This window comes from Oreochromis aureus, linkage group 3, assembly GCF_013358895.1.
Source record: "Oreochromis aureus strain Israel breed Guangdong linkage group 3, ZZ_aureus, whole genome shotgun sequence".
Lineage (NCBI taxonomy): Eukaryota > Metazoa > Chordata > Actinopteri > Cichliformes > Cichlidae > Oreochromis > Oreochromis aureus.
In genome coordinates, this window is record NC_052944.1 from 21327956 (window position 1) to 21339011 (window position 11056).

The 11056-nt window shown below is 45.8% G+C and overlaps 1 protein-coding gene across 1 annotated transcript in view; it reads right to left on the minus strand.

Annotated features, from left to right (window-relative positions):
• The window catches only part of si:ch73-335l21.1 (insulin receptor substrate 1-B), a 53035-nt gene extending 44419 nt beyond the window's left edge, over positions 1-8616 (minus strand). Inside the window, exon 1 of the mRNA XM_031753146.2 lies at positions 7587-8616. Coding sequence (XP_031609006.1) covers positions 7587-7935 — 349 coding nt within the window. The 5' untranslated portion in view covers positions 7936-8616. The remainder of the gene's footprint in view (positions 1-7586) is intronic.
• Between the last annotated feature and the right edge of the window lie 2440 nt (positions 8617-11056).

The window sequence follows — 11056 nt, forward strand, 5'->3', positions numbered from 1 at the left end:
TTTTTTTAAAGTCCCTGCTCTCTGAGAGTGACTCAGATTGCAGTGCAGCACGATCCTTAAAGAGTATCTTTTTCTTTTCAAGAACCCATTTAAAATGTCTCGAGGAGAGTGTGAGCGTGTTGTTTGTTTTGAGTACAGCAAAGCCTTAAACCTCAGCTGTGCCCTCAACAGCACTTACACAAACACCCTTTATCTCAAGGCCGCTCTGGCTGTGTACTCTTATCGACAACCCTCAAAAAAATAAAAACCCTTAAAGTCTTTTAAAAGATTTATTTTTCTAGAGTTTTACAGATTTGCAGGTGGATTCACACCTATCAAGCATTACAGAGCACAGGGCCTGATCTTACACAGTGCTGTATAAATTATGAATCGCCCCCCTCGGCTTTCCTCTGGAGTATCTTTATGGCTGTTTGGTGTTTGCCGGAAAGAAAGCGGGGCATGGAGAGTTTATCAGTCGGTCAGCTTCCGTGCAGCACAACGCCCCTATACTACATAATGAACCCTCAGAAAAACACGCACACAGAGTTGGAGATAATCTAAGGACCTAAGCCGGATGCACATGAAAGCACCTGGAGGTAATGAACCATCCGCGTGAAACCTGCTGGTTGAATACGGGCAACACACAAACACACACACAGAAACACTCTGACAACCTTGTCCCAACCTTCACAGATCATGCATCGGGTCCGGGAGTCCGTGCATATTTATTCGCAGTTTGAGGTGAAGATAACGTACACTGGCTTATTCACGCACCGCTTGTTTAGTCCATGTCCGCGGTGAGCACACACTGGAAGCCTGAAGCCTGGAGAGCGGGAGCCTGCGCGGGCAACACTGGCGCCTATTCACGTCGATTTATTTGCTACGCTTGAGCTGGCTCCCTCGAGATCACAGGTTGAACATAAAGAGGCCATAATCCAAGCTAATTTACTCAACTGCAATTTCAATTACGAGTTGAGTTGTTGGCACTGAGGGGAAACTTGCTTTCCTATAGCCTTTTGTGCTACGAGGGTTGTGAAGGGGTGAAGGAGGTGCCATATTTAGCCTCAAAGGCCGCTAGATCCCTTGACAGGACCTCACTGAGTGGCAGGCTCATCACTGTCGTGGTTACCCCAAAAATCCTGGGGACTCGGCTGCAGCAATACAGAAGTCCAGTGAAGAAGCCGCCTGTAAATCAGGGGAAATTAGCTGGCTGGCTCTCAGTGGGTTCTATTTCAAATTTCTGACCTCACTGCCCTAGCACACTGCGCTGTAGGGCCACAAAAGACTGCACAGAGACTGGTGAGGGTAAAAACCCCCTCCATCTCAGCTACCGTGCCGCCCAGATCCACCCACGCTCACTTACCAGTGTACCAGCTCAGATAGATGGGAGACAGCTGTGTACATTTTATCCCCGCACGTATTTGTGAGAGACGAGAGCCACCCGGCAGTGAAAACAGTTGGTCTAATCTCTGGCTGACATGTGTACCCGTTTTCCTCTTTTCTAACCTCTCCACTTCCTCGATCTTCATCCATCTCAAGCATCTGTAATCCCCCCCGCCCAACCCTCCTCACCCCACCTATCTCTCTAGGCCCACACTTGGGGGGGGCAACACCAGCATCCGCCCGGCGCTAGTTTCACATGTGGTCTCGGTTAGACAGGAGAGCGCACAGACGTACACGCATGGCTGCCTGAAATTATCAGTGACGCATTTAAGGTTCGCCGTTCCGACGGGACACGCAAGAAAGCTGCAAGAAACCCACCAAGCTGGCATCCACCTCGGACTTTATTGGTCAGCGAGGCTCTGGGTTACTAAACTTTGTGTCGCACAGACCAAAATGAGACCGTGCGGAAGGAATTTTTAACAATACACAATGGGTTTGGGTTTTTATTTTTGTTTGTTTGCTTTGTTTTGTTGTTGGGGTTTTTTTTGTCTTTTTTTAACATTTCCAAAGTGGATAACTTGTATTTTAGAAATAAATCACTACAAAGCGCAGACCGATGCTCTGAATGGTAACAGCAGCTCGTTAAAACACACTGACTAAAAGCTTCTGCAGCCTACAGTTGTAATCATAGACTTATTAGTGCTGCTCGTGTTGCTTATGCTGATTACGGCCTGGTTAAAGCATGCTAATCTACAAAAAGCTTTAATCATCTTCTTCTTTCTGCAGCTAGTTTTAGGCGTCGCCACAGTGGATCATCTCCATCCATCTCCCTCTATCCCTACCATCCTCTGTCACACCAACCCTCTGCATGTCCTCCTTCACTACATCCATGAACCTCCTCCTTGTCTTCCTTTTTTCCTCCAGCTTCAGCATCCTTCCCATCCCTCCTGCGCTTCTCTAGCTTTATCTGGAAACCGCTCGATCTGAGTGCTCCCTCAAAGCTCTAACAATGCCAAAAATGAATCAGGATAACAGAGTTTACTTTTAGTTCACGATCCAAGTGTTGATGCCTGTGGTCAAAGTTATACCTCATGCACAGATAAGGTATAATGAGAGTAAAAGCTTGTCATATGACCTTTTGTAGTTGAGCAATTTGCTCCTAATCGTTGTCTTTGTAGTAGTGCTGTGCAGGTTTATACAGTAGTATTAAAAGAAGTACTTGCTTAGGGTCGTTCACAAACAACATAACAACAGTGTCACTGTGTGACGATGTTTTTCAATGGCTTCCACTGCACAGTAATGGTTTTGCCCGGTCCGCCACCACCACGGCCGCAAAGCACTCGAGGCTGTTTTATGCTCGCCGTTCTCACCCTTTTGGACGGTGGCGTACAACAAAAGTGGCATCACATCTGCTGACACAATCTGCTTGTTGGTGACATTTCAACATCATGCGGCCACAGCCGGGCTGAAGTCACGAGCGTACGACCGAGGTTCACAGGTTACACAGAGGGAAATGTTGCAGCAGTTAGAAAAGAAAAACTCAGTCATTTCTTTTAATTCTGACTTCGTCTCCACCTCTACTAAGGCTGATGTGGAGGTCTTGTTTTTCAGTGGTGACCCCTGTCATTCAGAAGAATACTGTATGGAGTACTCGCACCCTTGGTATAAAGGTTACAGAGGTGCAAAGACATCAGACATCAGCACGACCAATAGAAACGCAGCATAAGAGTAATCGGTCAGCCCAGCGCGTCACATCGTTCGTGTTAAAGAGCCATAAAAAATGCATTTGTCTTCTCTGATGAGCTCTCATTCCTAAAAGCAGCATTTGTACATTTTTTATAACAAACACTGGCACAGGGCAGGTTCACTGTGATCCATTCACTGCTGCTACATGTATATGTTACTACAGGAGCAGCATGGCACTAATTAAGGGTTTTGTTTACTACCACTGTTTCTAAAGCATCCCCCCATGTGCGTGTGTGAATATCAACCCATGAACTTCCTGACCCCCAATATAACAACGTTAATGGGATACTATTGAGCAACATTAATCAGTGAGGCCTGGTATAAAAGGTTCCTATGCATTTAAAGCCACACACGCTCCACACATCGGCACTTATTGATTAAACGGGTGCTGTTGCTGCTGGCCTCGCTTTACTGTCAGTCAAAGAGAGCTCAGCTCCAAGCTGGCCAGCGGACACAAAGCAGAGCGCTCAAGGCCGACTCTGACTCACATCCATGACGTTTTACAAGCTGCAGCATCGCTACAAACCAGATCCGGTCAGGCTGCAGCTCACCGCGTTAAAGAAATTACAAGGGGTTACTGTGCATCTAGTCGTTACATAGGAGAAATACTCTGTGGCAGCTCAGCACGCTCCAACCGGGGCTGAGGTTCTAACAGAGAGCTGTAGTTAAGCTTCACTTCTGCAGGAAACATGTTTTGTTTTGGGGGGTTTTTAAGAAAAGAAAGAGACGGACATGGTGGCACTTGGAAGAAAGTTCAATTAGCACACAGCCTCTACTGTGCAAACGTCGGCTAACCCTCGAGACAATAATTACCACCTAATTAGGGAGATGAGCAGTGCTTAAGCACGGCTTAACATTTAATCGGTCGGCTCAGCGAACCACCGGCGAGATCCAGATCTCTGAGGCCGGAGCAGCTGAACGACACTCCGAGATAAAAACAGCCTGACGGGGAGATTTGACTTCTAATTCCGACTCAGAGGGACGTCACAAAGGACGGTTCACTCAAAAACACAAGTTCTCCTCAAACCTACAGCGTGACTTACAGAAAGGAGGAAACACCTGCTGTATTCTTGGACTGAGTTCATAAATAAATGGTTAATAAGAGAAAACACAGAATAAAAGACAACCAGAACTTATAATACGGGGACCAAAAAGATCAAAAGTGATTAAGTAAATAATTTTAATGACTCATTGAAACATAAAAAAAATTATTTGACATATTTTGCCGCTAAATACTCCACCAATAGTCAAATGAATATTATTTATTAGTTAACACAGTGTGACACTTTTTTCTCTTTATATTAATTTATCTTTATAATAATCATCCAACTATTTATATTTTATTTGTTATTGATTTTCAGGGTTTATTTACGCTGCTATTTATATATTAGTTTACCTTTACAATTTCAACTGAATTAAAACTTGCAATTCTTTTAAGTTCATTTGAATCATGTGTTTATTTTTTTAAATATGCACTTTTTGATCCGATATATTAGCAGTTTCTGTCCTCCACAGACATAAAGTGAAGTCTATCGAATTGCCAAAGGGCACATCAAACACATTTAGTCTCATATGAAACATAAATAAGCAAACTGCTTCACTGCAGATGCTGCAGGCAGGAACAGATCCTCCCTGCTCCGAATGTTTCCGACTGATCTCCTGTGTTTCAGAATCAGGACTAAATCAGAGACTGTCAGTCAGTCTGCTTTCATCTCTGTTTATGTTGGCACATTTAAACGCGCGTGTGTGTGTGTGTGTTTGTAGATGGTGTGTCTCTCTTTTTCGGTGCTGATCGCTACAAAGCTTGGACTTTATCATAGTGTTTACCGAGGCCGACGTCAGCTCCCAAGGTGCCGCGTTCTGCCCGGCGCACGGCGACTCAGGGTCGCGCCTCTGCTCCGTTTCATCGAGGTTAAACCTTTACACACTCGACTGCCTCGTAATAGTTGAGCAAATAGCTGCCCTGAAGCCTAATACTGTACGCGCTGCCTGAAAGGGTCTTACTGGAATCAGCTGAATAAATAAGTGGGATCCTGCCCAGCGTGGCAGCTGGCTTGTGTTTAATTACCGCCAGCCTGTGCGCGATATTGAACTGTTCCTGGACGGCTTTAGGTAGTTTTCCCAGGCCTGGAGAGGAAGCAGAAACTGTACAACAGCAAGGACATCCGCGGTTTTTAATCATGTTTTCACTGCACGCACGCTGCAAACTCCAGCCTTTGCAGCCGGCTGCTTTGCAGAGGGGATATGTGGAGCTGCACAGGTATCACACTGAGGGCGTGGTTCTGTGGAAACTAGTGAGGCAGACAGTGCAGCATCTCTTGGCTCAGCATCAGCTTCAACTTCAACTTTCCTTTAGGCTGGGATTGTTCTGTTGCCCCACTGGGACAAGTGTGTGTGCGCATGTGTCTGTGTTTGTGGGGGTAGGCAAGGCTGTAGAGCAGGGAGGTGTGAGCGAGATTTGAAACTGTGCATGGGGTGCACATACCAAAGCAGGGCGAGAATCCTCACAGAGTTGCGTGCAGCAACATCTCAGTAAACGCCTGGATCATGCATGCATGTGTGCACGTCTGTGTGTGTGTGCGTGTGTGTGTGTGTGTGGCCTCATTTTTTTTCTAGAAGAGCAGAAACTGTGTATAAGCTGCAGCACATACCACAAGAGCGTTGGAGTTTACACTGCAGCCAGCCGCAGCCTTTTATTTTTTTAAACCCATTGTCAGCGAGGGAGATTTACACAAGAAACCAGCACTCTGGGAAAACAAAGGAAGGAGACGAGCAGCCACCGAGGGATCAGTCATTTCAAAGGCTGTTCGTGATGATGCTCGAGCCAGAGGCTCGTCGGGATAGCTTGGATTTCTTGGAAGATGGCGCGCAGGCCATGAAACGGGATTTTCTGTACATGTGACCACGCGAACACCTAGTACCTGTAGATTGGATTAAATGTTAGATGCTAGACAGGAGGAGTGCACCTCCAGTCACTTTCCCCGTCACGAGGAGCGGCTTATACCTGCAGATTTGTGACATTATAAAACTCCTCTGGCTCCAAATAAAAAGTGGACTATCACAAAGATAAAGTTTGTCCTCATTTACTTCTGTGCTCTCCCCCAGCCCCTACATTAATCAGCTGATTTATGTAACCCAGCAGCAGGTCCTGTGCAAGGAGAAGCACCTTGAACTCTTATCATCCACGATTGCGTCATGTGTCCCTGGTTGCCTATCTGCTCTCTCAGAGCCAGGAAGGCTGAACAGGTGATCTGGAGTTGCTGTGCTCACCGCTGTAGCTCTAACAGCTGTGTTTACACAGCAGCTGATAGACAAGACTTGAGAAAAACCCACAGGGATGACTGTTTTTTTTTCACCCCCTGGGGTACTTGAGGCCATTTGGGACAAACCTACTGCTTGAGCACCTGGATGGGACACATCAGGGCTGCTCACTCATTACCCATCAAATCAGGAGATGGATTTTAAAGTTTAATGACTGAGCAGTCAGATACTAATGCACTTCTCTCTCCGACAGGTTTTTGGGGATGTGTTCCTCCTGCTCTGAGATCAATGCCTGATGTAATACAGAGCAGTGTCAGCAGAAAAGCAGAGCAGAGTAAACAAGAGGGCAGGGTGTGTTTGAGCAGTAAACTCGGGACAGGGAGGCCAAGCTCGTACTCAGCTGAGGCCTACTCAGAGACACCCTCCCCCTCCCAAAAGAAGTGTGCTGGACAACAAGGAACAAACTCCTAGCCTGACACCAGCGTGATAAGAAGTGCTGGAGGATACAAGCCCCACCGCGCGGCTCAGAGGCGCACGTTTACGCAAACCGCGGTCAGCGGCTTTAAAAAGTGCACACATGAACCTCAACCGGCGTGAAATGTTTTAGCTTTTTTTTTTTTTTGTTATGTGAAGACCATTATTTTGTGTCGGCAGTGATAAATGTCTTTTTGTTTCTTTTGTGGCAAGACAGAAAATGATGATGAAAAATAATGGCATTATGAGATGCAGATGGTACAATGAGCGTCTCCATCTTAAGGCTTTTTGTTTGTTCCCAAACCGTATATATATATATATGTATTTTTTAACACCCCTTTTATCGAACTCTATCTGAAATTTACAAAGTGCCAAAGCATTCGTTTAAGGTGCCCTGCAGGTGCCATGCAATGAAAAGGACAACTGTGTCGTCTTGACACGGCAATCTGTGAGGGCTTGGGAATAATCCTTAAACTGTGTAATAAAACACGTCCCGGTCCACAGTGCGCTCCTTCCGCGCTGCTCTGCACGCATTGCCACGTTTCTCCTCTCGTGCAGAGCCCCAAACACACCAGTGTGTGTGTACAGATATATATATATATATATATATATATATATATCTGTACACACACACGTGTGTGTGTGTGTGTGTGTGTGTGTGTGTGTGTGTGTGTGTGTGTGTGTGTGTGCATGCAGGAAAACGTGCACGTGTGCTTGTTTGTGTGCAAATGTGCTCCTCTTACTCCTGCACTGCAGCTCCACCATGGCCTGGTACCACTCGTCCTGGTCCGCCTCGTTCTCCGCGGCCACGGCGAAGCTCTCTGCCCGGGTGTACAGCACGATCATGTGCTTGTTCTTGGAGTCGGCCCGCTTGTTGATGTTGAAGCAGGTCTCCAGCGCCACCACTTTCTTCGGGACGGGGGCCTTGCCCCGGAATTTCTTCTCGCTCTCGTAGTACTCCAGGCGGGCCGGACCGCGCTCCGAGGCGGCACGGAGCACAAAGTACCGCCGGTGCATGGACTTGTGCTTGCGGAGGTAGCCGCTCTTCCGCACGTCCTCGTGGCTGTGCTGCTCACCCGCTTGGCTCTCCATGACACCCTCCGATCTCTCTCTCTTTATTTTAAACCCCCACGTGAAAAACCAGCGCGACTTCTCGTTTTCCTCGTCGGTGTTTGTGCGAGTTCAGCGAGCTGATCCAAACATCCCCCGGCTCCTCTCCTCTGCCTCTCTCCCCCACACCGGCGCTGGCATGTGAGAGGAGAGTCAGAGGTCGGTTTGGGGTTGCTGCAACTGCGAGTCCCGGAGCTTAAATCTGAACCCGTGTTTGTTTATGACCGCCGGGTCGCTTCTTTCTTTGGAGGAGGAGGGGGTCGATTTTTGCCCAGCGCACGGAGCAAAACAAGTTCTTTCAGGCGCACACAGAGGAGCACATGCGGCGGAGCTCCCCCTGCTCTCCACTACTACTACTACTACTATTACTACTGCTGTTGCTGCTGCTGTGAGTGTTTCCAAGCGCCGTCCGGTAGGTTTAATCCCAATTACTGCACATCGCGGTGCGCGGAGCCCATCCTGCTGCACGCGGTCTCTGTGCCTGTCCCCCCACCCCTGCCTCGCTCGGCTCGGCTCGGCTCTGCTCTGCTCTGGTTTCTCTGGCGCGGAGCTGCTACCGTGGAGCAGGACTGTCACTCAGCGCTCTGCTGGTACTTTTGATCGCGATGCGTTCAAGGACTTCATCACAGCTCTGATAGCAGAGCTCCACCTCTCCCCCCCTCTCACACACCCCCACCACCACCAAGCCCCCTAAGTGCGCTAGAGCCCGATTTAAGGACAGCCCGTTTCGTTAATAAAGACTGGAGACAGCTGCTAAATAAAAATAAATAAAAACAATAAATTATAAATTGATTTTCCTGTCACTGAGTGAAATAAGTATTTGATTCCCTGTAATTCAACCAGTATCCTGGCTAACGCAGATTGGCTGTGTGCCCATGTGGCACAAAGATTACAGATACTACTGATCTCGCTTCGTTAAGTGTATAAAGTGCACCTGTCCAGAGACTCAACCTCTCCACCACAGTGGGACTCTCTCGGGACAGACCAAAGAGGACATTAGGGGTAAGACTGTAGACCTGCAAGACCATGAGCGAGAACCTTCAGAATCAGAATACTTTATTAATCTGTGAGGAAACAGTTGCTAGAAGCAGTAAGAACAATAACTAACTAACCTAAATTAAATAATAAAATATATTACAAAGTTATCAAATATAACCAAACAGCTCTAGTAGGTAATAATAGAATAGATAGCTCTAATTATTAACATGTATAACACAAATTAATTCTATACGGTTGACACTTATCTCGAAATGCATGGTGAAGAATGCACGTGTACAGCCCCATCTTAAATTTGCCAACGAACATATAAAGGATTCAGAGAAGGCCTGGGAGAAGGTGCTGTGGTCAGCTCTTTGGTATCAACTCAACCTGAGATGTTTGGAGGAAGAAAAATGCTGAGTGTGAACCAACGAACAGTCAGGCACGAAGGTGGAAACATTATGCTTTGGACTGTTTTTCTGCTAAGGGTAGAGGACGACTTCACCACACTGAGGGTCACATGGACAGAGCCGTGTGCTGTAAAATGTTGGATGAGAAAAGAGGACAAAGGAGCAGTTAAAGAAGAAGAACAGTAAGTTCATAGAGTAACCTAGCCAGTCGCCACATCTCAGTCCTACAGAAAATCTGTGGAGGGATCTGAACGTTCAAGTTGCCAGTTGTCAGCCAAAAAACCAAAAGGATTTAGAGTTTCTGTAAAAAGAGGAGTGGGCCAAAAATACTGAACTCTGTGCAAATCAGGTGACCAACTACAGGAAATGTCTTACTGCTGTGCTTACCAACAAGGGTTTCTCCACCAAGACCTACGTCATGTTTTACTTGTTGATTAAATAATTATTTCACTCAATGACATGCAAGTCAGTTTATAACTTATATGTAAGGTGTTTGTTTTGCCCAGTATAAACAAACTCAAGTGTCATCTAGGCCTCCTCCGCTCCGGGGGCCTGGCTTTTGTGCTTGGTTGCGTCACGTTTGTGAAACACATTTGTTTTTTAGGAACACACACCATGTCAGCACAAAGATAAAAACAAGACGTTGGCTCCAGATTAGATAACATGACCGGTCTAACATGTCGACATTTGACTTAAGCAGCACAATCTTCTTAAAACAGCTGCAGTTTCATCAAGATTGGGGACCACTGAGTTCTTCCCTTCAATAATACAGTCGCTAATTCTTGTGCAATTAAAGATTTAAGTAGGCTTCAGCCACATTTGCAGACTTACTGGGTCCTTCGTAAATGGTGCTTTATTTTAAGTACAGAGGAAACCAAACTGTAACACACAATAAATATTATAATTCTCTCTAACTGTTCTTATTAACAAGGCTGTTTTATAAACGGACGATTCATTGGCGATTAAGACTTGGAGCTATTTCTTCATATACCCCGCTCCAAAAATCAAGGAAACGCTTAAATTAAACAGTGAAACATTCAAATTGAAAACCTTTACAAATACAGAGGTCAGTCACTGAGAACAAAATGATGTAACAACACTCGGCGGAAACTAAAATCACCAACCATCTGAGTGCTGTTTTTTTTTTTAAAAAGTGCAAAAAATCAGAGTCACTATTAAATTATTATCATTTTTGCTAAGAAAAAGAGAGAAAAGTGCAACGACTTATTGGAATGTACACAAATAAATGCAAACAAAGTACACAAACCAAAAACAGAGTTTGTACTGTTTTAGTGTAATGATCAAAATCCGACCCTGCTTTTCTCTGTTCAGATCATCTCCAGCACCACCGGCAGAAACACAGACCCAAACCATGACAGAGCACCAGTGTGTTTTACAGATGGCTGTAGACACTCACTGTTGTAGCTCTGTCCTAACCTCCTCCATACATTCTGACAATGATTTGACCCAAAACTTTCAAAGTTCATTACTCCATAAAACCGGTTGCCACTGATTTTTAGTATTTTTTTTAATGTGTAATTTGGCACGTCTCAGCCTTTTCTCCCACTTCCCCTTTCTTAAGAATGTCTTCTTGACACTTTAGATCAGTGTCTCTTGGAGCAGTGAAACTCACTGAAAGAAGTTTAACTTCACTCTTCATCCCTAAGATGTCTTAGTTCTAGTATTAGTACATCTCACTTTTTCCTCCATAACAG